At 42.2% G+C, this 13826-nt stretch overlaps 3 protein-coding genes across 4 annotated transcripts; 1 reads left to right on the top strand and 2 right to left on the bottom strand.

The window, feature by feature from the left end:
• The first annotated feature begins 391 nt into the window (after positions 1–391).
• LOC113022623 (uncharacterized) lies at positions 392–5864 on the top strand. The gene is made up of 3 exons (XM_026168212.2): positions 392–522; positions 604–720; positions 1060–5864. The coding sequence occupies exons 2-3, from the start codon at positions 635–637 to the stop codon at positions 5192–5194; spliced, it is 4221 nt and encodes a 1406-aa protein (XP_026023997.2). The 5' UTR covers positions 392–522; positions 604–634; the 3' UTR covers positions 5195–5864.
• Positions 5865–6438: 574 nt separating this feature from the next.
• On the bottom strand, positions 6439–9151 carry cnpy2 (canopy FGF signaling regulator 2). 2 transcript variants are annotated; one of them, XM_026168268.2, is made up of 6 exons: positions 9012–9151; positions 8729–8835; positions 8517–8632; positions 8110–8307; positions 7913–8009; positions 6439–7802 (listed from the first exon to the last, which is right to left on the bottom strand). In XM_026168268.2, the coding sequence occupies exons 2-6, from the start codon at positions 8826–8828 to the stop codon at positions 7759–7761; spliced, it is 555 nt and encodes a 184-aa protein (XP_026024053.1). In that variant the 5' UTR covers positions 8829–8835; positions 9012–9151; the 3' UTR covers positions 6439–7758. The 2 variants fall into 2 exon arrangements, with proteins under 2 accessions (XP_026024053.1, XP_026024052.1); XM_026168267.2 differs by lacking the exon at positions 9012–9151 and having other exon boundaries at positions 8729–9005.
• A 2194-nt stretch (positions 9152–11345) lies between these two features.
• Positions 11346–13826, bottom strand: LOC113022638 (uncharacterized). The gene is made up of 2 exons (XM_026168247.2): positions 13666–13826; positions 11346–12916 (listed from the first exon to the last, which is right to left on the bottom strand). The coding sequence occupies exons 1-2, from the start codon at positions 13785–13787 to the stop codon at positions 11686–11688; spliced, it is 1353 nt and encodes a 450-aa protein (XP_026024032.1). The 5' UTR covers positions 13788–13826; the 3' UTR covers positions 11346–11685.

Raw genomic sequence — 13826 nt, 5'->3', positions numbered from 1 at the left:
CACTGTTAATAAGGTAAAATAATATTAAAAGTATTTTAACCTGATGCTTGTATTCAATTTGAGAAGCAATAGCATTAAATTTTACAAGCTTTACACCCAAATACATGTTAATTAAAGACACTTTTGAAAATTGTGACGCACACTTTGCCTTCCCTTTAAATTTGAGTGAGTTTAGAGAGAAAATGATTGAGCCAGAGATTCTAGTTCTTCTAAAGCAGCTGATTAAAAACTTCCTCAGTGGTATTTAAACTGTGTGTTGGCTGGATGAAAAGAGGACGGGCTTTCAGTGGCAATGGTGTGTGTGTGTGTGTGTGTGTGTGTGTGTGTGTGTGTGTGTGTGTGTGTGTGTGTGTGTGTGTGTGTGTGTGTGTGTGTGTGTGTGTGTGTGTGTGTGTGGTAGAAGAGTGGGAGGGGGTGCTGGAAACCACTGTCCTCTTAAAACAAGTTGTCCTGTTTGGACTTCATTAGACCTTGTGTCACTCATGAGCAGCCAGGACAAGAATTTCAAAACAGTAGCTGGAGGTACGTGTTTACATGCTTTTAATCCTTTCATTTAAGGCGATCTAAGTAAATGCATTTTTAAGTTGTTTTTTGTTTTTTAAGTTTCATGCTTCAGATCTGTGGATGAGACCAAATGATGGAGTTCTGGCCTGAGAATCAGGGGCAGTCCAATCTGTACTCCAAATATGGTACCATTCCTGGGAGAAACTATACACAGAAGTGAGTTGGATGCTATGAAAATTGCTTGGGCCAGTATAATCTTTGCATTTATCACTGCTTGTTTGGCAAGTTTACATTTGAGGTGCACAAAAATGATAGTTAACTTCCGGCTGACACAAAGTATTTGCTTTGCCTGCTCTCTCCAAGATTATCCAGCTCTCCACTACCTCTGACACTCTGCAAAAAGCTCTGAAAAGATGGGAATATTGTTCCACATAATCCTGCAGAACGTTTTGTGTTATCTATTAAATGTAACCATGTAGACTAATTTAAAATGGTCTGTGAAATTATGTAATCTTGCTAAATTTTGCTATCATTTCTCTACTATTCTACTCCCAGCTATCACGACAGACATCAGCCAACCCATTATCCACTGTACTATGGTGAGCAGCAGGATCAAAGCAGGGAGTCCACATACTGGACTGTACCAGGATCAAGATCAGCAGGAGCTCTACAAGAGTACACCAACTGGACAGACCCAGAGCTCAGTGCCCCTCCTCCTTCTTCCCATTTCCCTTTCATTCTGCGACGCCACACTCAGCACCACCAAGATCTGGGAGAGTACCAGCTCCAAGAAGCCAGAGACAGAGAGTGGAAAGCAACCCATCGACCCGTGAGGGATCATGAGAGAGGATTTCTAAGGGAGGGGTGGCAGAGGAGGTGGGACACCTGTAGCCCTGTCCGCTACAACAGAGAAGTTTCTACCAAGAGGAGCGACAGCAGCTATCGAGAGCTGGAGGCCTGGGCGGCTCGCTACAGTCACTCCCTGCCAAGAAGAAGGCGTATAGAAGCAGAATTAAGGGGAGCCTCTCAGGGGCTGGTGGAGAGCACCAGGATAGGTTTGGATCCCCAACATGTCAAACAACCTGGAATGTGGGACAGAGGAGGCAGACAGCAAACTCCCACCTACTATCCATCACAAGCTCCTGCTCCTGACGCAAGCAACGTGCTGGACATGAAGGAAAATGCAAGCTACCAAAGGAAGATATATAACCAACCTCCTGGCTATATTGCTCCTCCTCCCTACAACAGCCCACATAAACCTTCACCTGTGACACACAGCAGTGACACGGTCTGGGAGCAGGACACCAAGAAGCAACACTGCTACTCGCAGCCCACACACAGAAAGCAGCATGTGTCTGCAGAGCTGCAAGATAAGAGCAAGGGAGAAAAAGAAGAACTGACAAATTTGTGTGAAAGTAAAACCTGCCCAAAGTTTGAAGGATTGAAACGCCAAAGATTTGAAGCAGATGCTTTACAGGCGGTTTGCCCCATCAGTGTCCAGCAGACACTCATACAGGATGATGGCACACTGCATCTGCAACATCCACAAGTGTTTCAGAATTCAGAAATAAACAGGGAAACCTCCTCAAAGGTCATAGAAGGAAGGAAATTCAGGCTAAGCAAAAAGACAGGAGGGATGACAATATTCTGTTTGGTTTCTCGAATAGCCGGCCCCACCGAGACCCCATCTCTGCCCGTTTGCACCTCCAAAATGAACATTGAACACACAGACGTAAGAGAGGCTTCTAAACTTCTGGGAGCCACGACTGAGGCTACTCAAAAACTTCCAGACGAAGTGGACTTCAAATCGCCAACTCTCACAGAGCAGTCAGACAACGGTGCTGGAAGGAAACAGAGGGAGACGCCACCCTGCACAGAGAAGGACATGGTTGAAAATAATCAAGCAAAGAAAGCACAGGCCGATGTTGTTCCCCCCCAAAAAGAAAATGCAAATGATGTCTGCAGACAGGGAGGTCAGTCAGTGCAGCCAGTGTCAATAAAATATCCTTCATGGAGGGAGCCTAGTTTCACAAGCAAAGCTGAAACTGAGAGTCCCCCCACATGCTGTTTGAAAGGAAACCGTGAGGATAAACTGTCAGACGATTGTGTTAATGTAAGCAGTCCTCCAGTAGATACTGAAGTAATGCAGCTGGACAACCAGGAGAATGCTGAGGACATTAAAAGCATGCTGGTTGTCGACACAACCTGCGTTGTTGTGAAAATGGAACAGATTCCTTCGCCTACAAAAGAGCGGGTTCACTTTTTAAGCACTGCAGCACTCGCTGAAGAGAGTCAGCTTGATGCTCAAGTGAATATTTCTCCTGAACTAAACTTTCAGCTAAATCAAGATGTCACAACTGATGAAAGCACAGAAGAAGCCTCCTCCTGCAAGATTGAAAAACCCGAGACCGATGTGGACTCAACACTTTTGGAGGAAGAGGAAGGCAAACAAGAAAGTTTAATCTCTTTGCCTTGCTTACTGTCATCTCATGTTTCTGAAAGAGAAACCTTAGAGGCGCGTGCAGAACGTATACTAGGGATCCCTCTACACGACTGCATCACTGAACCTGAAACTGGCATGCCATTGGTCAAGTCGTCTGCAGAGGACCAGGATGAGGGGGGTGAGCCTTCTCCACTTAAAACAGATACTGAAGACGCTTTTAAACAAACTCCAGAGGACGCAGCAGAGGACGAACCGTACCAGAATCCCTTGGAGGATCACCAAACCAAGGACAGCGTAACTTTAAACGACCACAGTGACTCCAGAGATCAGGTAGCAAGTGAAGATGGTGGTGACTTTATGGGATCTCAGGACCAAGCATCAGACAGGCATGAAAGGAGTGACACAGATGTCCCGCTCGAAACAGGCAACAAAACTTTAAGTGAAACTGAAAAGACTGAGGATGCCCTGCTTGAATCCACTGATGAAAAGGGTACAAGTGAACATGGTCGGGAAGACGATCGTGAGACTCAGCCTCCTAAACCCTCTGACCTTCTTTCACTAATACCTTCTGATCATCATTCTCCCTCAAATATCTCAGAGTCAAACGCAGAGGCAGAGCCTGATCCTGAGTCGGCTGCTCTTAATACTGCAGATATTGCACTTCCTCCTGCAACTTCATCCCCTTCTCCTTTGCAACAGCTGCCATCTTTTTCACTGGATGGTGAGTCTTCCTCACTATCCAGTCCCCACGCAGATTCCCAGTGTCTTCTTCCTCCTCTTGTTTTAACTGATCAACCAGCTGTAGAAACATCTCACCCAGAGGAGGAAGAGGCACAAACATTACATGTAACTCAAAGTGACCTCATTAATGAGCCGGAGGTGCTGATGTCACAGGAACAGCATGAATGTGGTCAACTGGATGATGATGCCTGCGTCAATGATGAGCAACAAAATAATCGAGCTGACAAGGAGTCGATCAAGCCTTTGGAAGAAAACGACATCAACAGTTTGCAGCAAAATCTTGAAAGTGTCCAAACGGAGGGTGTTTTGTGCTTAAAGGAGAGTCATGTGAGTGAAGAACAACCTGAAGCAGGCCTTCCAGCAGAGTCGTCTGAAGTAGATGAAGAATGTGAGGAAAATGCAGGTCAAACAGAGGCCGAAGTCCTTCAACAACTTGATTGTGGCCAAGATGAGGATGTTTTTTGTATAAAAGAGAGTCACATGACTGAAAATGAGTTACAGACAAACTCAGATGAACTTACTGTAGAGATTAGGGAACAGATATTGTGCAAAAACAACTCTTCAGACTCTCAAAGTGAAACACAGATTGAAATTTTGCAGGATGTTGACCCACAGACTGATCTGTCTAATTCTTCTCCTCCCTTGGCTGCAGACTGTGAGGTGTCTCTGTTACCTTTAGATGAGCTCTTCCTCCCTCAGCTTCCCTCTCCTCATCAGTCAACGTTTGAGTGCGAGTGTGTTTGTCTTTTGGATACTTCACCCTTACATCCTGACACTGCTGCTACTGGTGCCATCCCCGAAACTCTCCCTCCTCCAGTTTCCCCAGAGGCTTCACCCTCCTCTTTCTCTGAATCACCCCCTGTACTGCCTCCCAGCTCTACTCCTCCTTACGAAGAGGAAAGTTTTACTCTATCCCCTGACTTTCTCCAATCTGAGGCACACAAACAAGCGTTACAGTATCCAAAATCGCTGTGGGATGTGGTAAATCGCATTAGAAAGCACACAGCACCTGACTCCGAGAATGAAGAGGAAGAGGTGACCGAGTTGTGGGATCCAGAGAACTTAGGATCCCACAATGTGGCAGCAGACACGACCTCTGAAAAGACTGCTTTTGATGAAGTCGAGCAACAGGTTTCAGAGGAGTGTGCAGAGGTGGGAGACATCCAGCATGATCACAAAGAGGTACGAGGAGACATAGAGGAAGACACACTGTCCTGCAGCAGCACCAGCAGCCACGGCTCTGGAGACACTGTTATTGGAGCAGATGAGAACGAGGCGGAGGAAGCAGCACGTGACGCAGAGATGGAGCAAAGAACCGAGAAGGAGAGCGAGGTGTTTAAGACAGCTGAAGCAGAGCTGCATTACTCTAGTGAAGTAAACGTCGAGGCTGAGGGAGGAGAAGAGGAGGAGGAAGATGAGGCAGACATAAATGAGCCTTTTTTGAGTTCGGAGTGTGCACCAGAGATCATGGAAAAGGAGGTCGAGTGTGAGGTTATAGAGCTCTGACATGACAGTACGGTAATCAAAGAGCTGGTCCAGTGCGTTAAACACTCAAACATGAATCCGTATTTCCATGGCACTTCACAGCACATATTTTCAGAAACAGATGGGTTTTTTTCTTTATTTCGACATCAGCTTGGAGATTTTAGCTTGGATGTCTGAGGAGCAAAAAGGACCACTGTTACAGAGACTTCTCTATTTGACAATAATATTTAAAAGCTCTTTATTTAGGCTATTTTACTACAGTTTACCTTTAAACGATTAGTACATTTTATTGTACTTTTCCTTGTCTGTTTCTATTTCCATGGCTTTGTGCAGTTGTGAGATAATGAAAATAGTCATAAGCAAAGACGGTAATATTTGGTGATTTAAAAGGAGTGGTTTTATGGTAATAATAGAGTCATAACAGAGGTGTGTATTGAATGTAAATAGACACTGGAGTGCATAAAAAACTAACATGTTCAGATTGTTTCCTTTAAAGATTTCGCAGATCTTTAATGGAAGACAGCGAAGAGGAGAAGAACTTTTCCTTCCTGAAATGGGATGAAAAAAAAAATACTTTTCTAGAGTTACAAAATCATAAATAAATTCAAACCTTTGCATGTTTACTGCAACTAGACAAACTTGTGAAGTATGATTGTGTGATATGAATAAAATTTCTGAAACAGCTGCTAAATGGATCGACTGATTACTTTTTTCCTCAGGTCAAAAAATCTTTCATGATCTTTATTCAGGTTTATATTCCAAGGATATTTACCGGAGTCATTTTTAACCACTAATTGTTAAATATTCGTTTTACATTTTGTGTAATAGTTAACATACATGTTAGCAAGTGCTGATCCCGGGAGGAGACACAAATCTCTGATGTAGTTAGAACCTGATAAAGACAAACAGGTTTTAGACTGGCAGTCACTGAAACTACATTTAAAAGTGTGTCTGTGTGGGTTTTTTGTAATTATAGGCATCAAAACTTTAAATAATAATAGCTGCTTTTAAAACAAAAACAAAAAAGACAAATAGTTCAGGAACTGCTTTTATGGTTAATTGTGTGTTCCCAAATTTCAACACTATTTAAGCTCAAACTGTATGTGGATTATATGGAGTCAAACAGATGATTATCATCAAAATTCAAGAGAAAATTAAGGATAAGATCATCCTTGAAACAAAGTAGATGTTGGAAGGATCGAGTAGTGCTGATGTTATTAAGAAAAACAAACAAAAACAAACATTTCCATTGACTGAAGACAAAGCAGAGTCAGAAAATGTACAAATTTTATATTAAAAAGACATCTCAGGAGAATGATCACAAAACGGAAAATTCATTTTCACACAATAACACCAAAAATACTTCCTGATCTTTCTACTGTGGCTGTACTGGTGTGCTCGCACTGCTGCCTACAGCACACTCTGGTGGGGTTACGCAGGAGGTCAGTTTTATTACAAAGCCAGGAAATCTAAACTTTGCTACAATCTCGATTCTCGAGCTCAAGTAAATCGCAGCTGGTTTCGGTAGTGTTTAACTCTGAGGTAATGTGAAATAATGAGCAAAGAAGTTTTGTGTGCGCGAGTTTAGGCTCCAACATGTGAGGATAATTGTTGTGCTCTGTCAGCAGCATGTGAGAGGTTTAACTTGAGAAGATGCAGGCAGTTTATTTAGCAGTAGGAGTGTTTTAAAGTCACTGGAGGTTAAACAGTAAATTAATGCACAGGAATGTGGATACTAATTGTGCAAATGTTGTGTACTAAGCACTTTAACACCTGAAGACATTTCTGGTTATAATCCAACAGTTTAGGAACATGAGTCTTTTAGCCAAATTTATTTAGGATAAATAAAGCATACTGCTGAGAGCACGTCGCTGCTGTTGGAGGGGGTAAACTACCTGGGAAATTTTGTTTGGTGATGAAGGCACGTTATCGTTTGAACTACACTGAAACCCTATCTGAAGTTATTTTTACACGATGTACTTTTAAAACCGAGGCCCTCAACTTTTCGTTTTACCTGAACGAGTATCTCATGGGGGAATATAAGAAGGAGAATCAAGCTGGTATCAGTTAATCCTGTGATCATGGGCAGTTAAATAAATACTGACGAGCATGAAAAAACTCTTCTAAAGCTTGAACTTGAAAGTCACACTTATCATTATATAGCGGTGTAATTCAAGAGCAGGCCAACTTCTTTCAGCATCACTTTGATTCGACCTCAGGAATTTTTCCATCATGCGTGAATGAGGGCTCGAAGGACCACCCAACCAAATTTAGCCTCCGCATAAAGTCCAAATTCATTTTTACAGTTTCACAGTTTATATCCAGAGACCAATAAGAGCCTTTTTAATAACTTACAGTGTCACATAAAATGAGATATTACTTCCCAATGAGTAGCAGAGTAGTCCTCAAAGTGTCCATGATCACAGGAGTAATGCTTTTTGTTTTTATTTCTTATCATAAGGATTTTTACACAGATTGTCCCACTGCCCTGACACAAACAGGTGATAAGTGGCAATAGAAAACACTACAGCACCCAGAAGTCTCCATTTGAGCTGAGGAGAGACAGTCGCTATGGTGAGAGGATATCAAAGCTCATCATGGGTCATTTTTAGAGCGTGGTCACAGAGGTCTGCGGGACACACAGCACAGAAACAACACGGTGAATTAACAGCTGAACGCATGGGGAACATCAGAACAGAAAGAAATGTTTGCATTTTGATGCATTTGGCCTCAACCTACCTGTCCTTTTGCTGCACAGTTTGTCTTTAACGTTGTCCGTTTCGTGAGCGAAGAATTCGATGATTTCATCCTCGTGCTGTTCCACTATTGTTTCACACTGAACAAAAAAGGAAAAATACACACTTAAACCACATCCTTTTTTTTGTGCTCCTCCTTGGGGTGTGCTGGAGGTCTAAGTGGGGAAAAACTATACTCACCGCAAACTTCATGCTGGCTGTAACCCTTGAATCCAGCGAGGCCTCCGACAGGTCCATGGCCTCGCCGCTCCGAGACTTGATCCTGACGTACGATTTCCTGTTTGTGGAGGGATCCGTGCGCTCGCCGTAGTCCCCCATCCTCTCGCATATGCTCTCCATGAGCTCCAGGAGGTTTCCTTCTGAGCGTGCCAGAGGAACCTGGTGGTGTCAGAGTTCAGAAGTTCTTTTTATTGCCAACCCACTGAAACTAACTGATATCTTTAAAATGAGATAATGACCTTCAGAGGCAGGCAATGCTTTCTATAAAAGTATGGCCCTGTTTTGTGGTCAACACTGTGTACTTATGATGCAGTCTACAGTGGGGGCTGAACCCAGACTACAACGTGGCTATGCTACTGCAGCCTCACCTCTCTGATGGACTGACTCCCATCTGGATTGATCCTAAAAGATCCCGTCTGGATCATTTTCTTCGGGTCTATCTGGGAAATGGCCCACTCCATCTCGTCTACCAGAGCCCTGCAGGCTGAGGAGGGGAGGTGCAGCAGAGGTCAGACACCGATTACATTAGGACTTTTCTTTGTGCGTGCGGCCGAGGCTGCGCGTCAAATCGGTTACTCACCTCCACATCTGAGGTCCTGTCCTTGTCTGGCCGCCTGGCTGGAGCTCAGGAGGAGACACACAAGCAGGCAGTGTGTGAGCAGGAGAGCAGCTTCCCTCATTTTGCCTCTAAACGCGCACATTTTAGCATCACACAGGAAAACAAACAAAAAAACAAAAACATTCAAGTAAGTCGGCCGGAAGGCTCTCAGCCACCGTTTGCTATAAAACCCTCTGCAGCTCAGCAGCCGGGTTACTAATACTGACGCAGAGATGCACTTTATTCCACTTTTCATTCAACTTACTGTTTCTGTGGGCCGCCAGGAGAACACCTTTACGCTTTTCCACGCTGTTGCATCGTATTCGGTGAAATGTGGTGACGTAGCAACCGGGTACGTGGAGCGTGAGACAGCTCGTGCAGCGCCCCCACGTGGGCGGGAAGATCCCTGCTGGCTCCCTACTCTGCAGCCAGGGTCATTTGTGTTGGAGCAAGAGTGTCAAACATAAGGCCCGGGGCCCAAAATCGGCCCGGTAGACTCCTATCTGGAGGTTTTTGGAATATATGAAGGAAGTGTTATATTTTTGACATTTAACTATGTTTTCAGAAGTTTTACAGCTTGTCCTGCTGTTTTGACTTCCATCAATGCCATACATACTATGCCAAAGTATTTAATTAATAGATAAACAATAACAATTAAAACCCAATAAAATTCCTATTTTTTTTTTTTTTTACTGGTTACAATCTGCTTGTTAAGTCTGATGTTACGGGTGACATAGCTGACATTTCCGGGTCCAAATGCTCTTGAATAAACAACGATGGGTTAGGAGTAAGCTAGCTAACGGATGATTAAACATGATATGTCCTGTACTGGCTGATGCATTTCATAAAACACGCATGCATACAGCACTGCTATAACAGTGGAAGTAAACCAAGATGGAAATCTACAAAACAGGGAGATTTTGGAGAGTTAGTTATGTTAGCCTAGTTGAGATTATCTTCCTGCCCATTGGCTAGCTACAGGGGTACTGGTACACACAGCAGCACTTCTGGTGTTTGTTAGAATGTTTGGGGTAAGCATTAATTTGCTTTCAATATGGGTGCATGTTGAGGGTCAGTCAGTGAGGTTCAGCTCCCGTGAGTGTCTGATTGGCAAAGATAAGTGCCATTATATCGCAATGTTGATTTAGGTGGAACATGTGTGAAAGCAAAAGAAATTGCTGAGATGACGCCATCAACTACACAAGGTCGGTCATTATTTAAAATTCTGTCTTTGTTGTAATTATTCTCTTAATTTTATGTAAAGCATTGTGTTTTATATTGAGACACACATGTAGTCTTCATCAAAAAATGTCAAACGTGTGCTTTAAGTGAATACTCCTAAATAAGTCCAGAAGGCCATAAGGTAATTTGATATTTACCTTAATACATAGTATAAATTATACATGTATGTAAACTCTTGTAAACTACAGACATCAGACTGTCTGTCTTCACTATCCCCACTTTAATTTTATATGTATTTTGTATACTCTACTTTTTCTACTCTGTGGTCAAACATTCTTGGTCCCATTAAAAACTTTTCACATTGTATTTGTTTTTCCTTTTGCTTTAAATCTAGACTTTACCAGCCAAGACATTTGATGGATTGCTGAGGAACCCGAGTTTTGCCAAGCAGAAGACAAGGCTTGCTATGTACTGGCATAACTCACTGTAACTGCGTAAGAGAAGAAACAGGTTGAGGAAGCAACAGTTGGGCAAACAGAGAACGTATTGTGGTTAAAAAAAAAAAAGGGGGGGGGGGGGGCCTTGAAATTAATTCTGTTAGGTGTTAAGCAAGAAATTTGAGTGAACCATCTCTCTTAATTTGTATTTCTTAATGAAAGGGCAGCATATCGCAAGAAGAGAATCATGGCCAGCAACTTAGGTGTAGTCCAGCAGAGCTCATACCATTCCTTATTTAAGACTCTGCTTGGCCAGTACAACCTGACAGAAGGATCTAAAGTAGGCTGTCAGTAAAAAGGGGTCTGTGCTTCTAATAATGCATTTATAACTAAGTAATAGTCTCATCCCCAAAGGCAGCTGTACACTGACTGTACTGGTGCAGTTGTTGAGAGGGGACTGTTTTTAACCAACAGTGGCCTGCTTGGCAGTTCTCCAGATGGGACAATCTCTGATGACTGCACGATTGAGGTGAAATGCCCATGGTCAGCCAGAACCAAAACTGTCTTGCAGGCTGTAGAAAGGAAGGACTTTTTCCTACAGCTGGATGAGGCAAGTGGTTCCCTGGTATTAAAAAAGCATCACAACTATCTACATCTCACAGGGGACCAACAGCTGTCACTTTATTGGTTGGACTCCATGTGACTTTGTAATCTTGCCTGTTGATAGAGAACAAACTTGGGCTGTTAACACTGAAACTTTAGAAATGTTCTTTTACCCAACCGTCTATCGCAGCTATGAATTCATATCTGCACAAGCGATGCATCGGTCCAGCAGTTTTCAGTTCATTTTTAAATAAATTATAAATATTTGTAAATTGTACATTTGTAATTATATTCAGATAAATTATTAAAATTAAGTTTTGATTTTAACAAGAAAATGTTTTGTACAAAAACTGTTTCTGAAAATAAAGAGTAACACATTTATCTTGTATTCCTTATTTTTAATGAAAATGTTCAGCAAAACAACTAGGCAGTAATCAGGAAGCTGGAATGAAATGAACAATATAACAAGCCACTGATGAAACAAAAACCACTTAGAGTAAAATTAAACATTTTACCAATTACAACTGAGAATTTTCAACTTTAAACTATGCAACTAAAAATGATGTAACATCCTGACTATATCCACAAAACAATCCAAAATACTTAAAAAGGTACAAACAATAAGAATAAACATATTCAACAGTTGTACTGTCGGGTCCACAAGTAGTTAGACAGTGACACCATGTAATTTTGCCTCTGCACTTTCACTGGTCTAATTCATTCAGTTTCATGGATAACGGGTGTCTGTAAATTTGTAAGACACACACATACTTTCAGTATCTTATTAATATTTTTTTTGTACTGATGTGGGACGAGATTCAAAATTGAGAAACGTTTCAGTCTTTGAATGGAATGTGCTACATGTGCTCTTGCAGAGGAGATCAGCCTGTTATTGTTCACTTCCTGCTGTGCGAACTGTCCGCTGACAGACGGAATGTTCAGCGAGACCCCCTCTGGGAGGATGTCCTGAATTGTGAAGTCCTTACCTGCAATGACCATGTCACCTGGTTGTAAATGTCGCAGTACTCCACAGTCAGCTGTTATCGCCTTATCTGAGGTTTTTCCACTGTACAAGTTGCTTGCAAAGGTTATTACACCATTTGGAGCCACACCAATTAGAGCCTTGAGTATGATCCGTCCTTTGCGTTGGCTATACAAACAACTTTGTGTGTCACGACTCTCTCTGCCAGAAACAGAAACTTCTGTGCAGTCAAGCACAATCCTGCAGTTAGGAAATGGCTGGAAGCAATCCGGCAGCGATGTCTGATTCTTGGCTCTCGAGGCAACGTTTTTTTCCAACATGCCAACATACAAAATGTCGTGCAGTGCACTAACAATTGTTGTGAAAATGTTAGTTACTGTGGCTGTGCTGCAGGTAAACCTTGTTGCAAGGTCTACATGGCCACAATCAAGTTTGAGCTTCATTAGGGTTAGTAATAACTGGTCCACTATGGGCAACATTTGGACAGTCCAACCAGAATGATATTTGAGCTCAAATTTGGAAAGAAGAGATTCTAAAAACAGGACAGTAGCAGTATCGGGCAATCCAGTATAGTACTGGACTCTTTCAGGATTGTCAGATATTTGACTGAATGAGAACGTCTGCTTCTGTTTCTCCAATTGTTTTTTTAGCTTTTCATTCTCTTGTCTTAGCATATCATTCTCAATCTCAAGCACCACAAGACTGTTGGAAGAACTTGAGGAGCTTGCAGTAGCTGTCTGTGTATCTGCATTGTTGGAGTGATGTAGCTCATCTGATCTTTCACACTCATTTTCACCACTAGCTGGGACCTGTTCTTTTTTCTTTTTATGCACAGGGTGTTTTTCTTCATCTGAGAAGTGAAAAGACTCCTCGTTCCATGCAAATCTTGTTGGCCCCGCAGCTTTTCCTTCAGGGAAATGCCAGCTGCAGACTCTTGAGTTGCAGTTTGGGGTGAAGTTAAGACGGCTGTAGAAGTGTTTAAAAAGGGAGAGAGAAATTATTCATCACATGGTAGCCCTTTGTTACTTATGTTTAACAGTGACCGTAATTAGTATAATCTTACACAACTTTTTTTTTGTGTATTATTGGCTTTTAAGCTTACCAGAAAGATAAATGCTGACACATATAGCTAACCATTTGGTAGTTAAGTCTCTGTTTTGGTCATTAACTCTCACGTAGGCTATGGATTTTAGTGGGTGTTCTTACTATGAAGACATGATCGCTTTTCATGTGTCATTTTTAATCCTCCAAGAGTAGAAAGCTGTGTAGTTATGGCAAATTGACCCATAGCTTTCAATCTTTGCTTAGAGAAATAAAAATGACATCCAAACCGCGTTGATATCTTCGTAATAAGAAAACATGATAAAATCCATAGCCTATGTAAAATTCGTAGAAGCCAGGATGTTCTGGGAATCCGTCCTACCGGTTGTTTCTGCGCATGCGCACAACACAAAATTAAGTGGCAAACAGTCCTGTTTGTGAATATGAGCTAGAAGTATAATTTGACGGGTAAAATTAATTGCATAATTGCTGGAATTATTGTGTGAGAGCAGAAATGTTCATAAACTGTACGGTAGGACGGTGTGCCAAAGTAGGATGGTTTTTTTATTAGCGGGTTTTAGTTGTTCAACGCTAGCTATATTAGCTAACTAAAGTAAGACCACACTTGCGTTCATCTTACAAGTTTATTCATTCACTTTGGAATTGTAACGTACCTTATCGCGTGCAGCCACTTCTGCTTCTCTTTCTCGTCACAAGGAAAGCGGTGAAATGACAAATTCGTGTTTTTTTTTGATCCAGAATAGTTAAAACAAAAAGGAACACAGCACTGCGGCATGTTGAACACGGGTGTTTGGATCCGGAAACGGAAATTACG

This window comes from Astatotilapia calliptera, chromosome 5 (genome assembly GCF_964374335.1).
Source record: "Astatotilapia calliptera chromosome 5, fAstCal68.1, whole genome shotgun sequence".
Taxonomy (NCBI): domain Eukaryota; kingdom Metazoa; phylum Chordata; class Actinopteri; order Cichliformes; family Cichlidae; genus Astatotilapia; species Astatotilapia calliptera.
The sequence above is the reverse complement of the archived record's forward strand: the minus strand, read 5'-3'. Positions and strand labels throughout refer to the sequence as shown.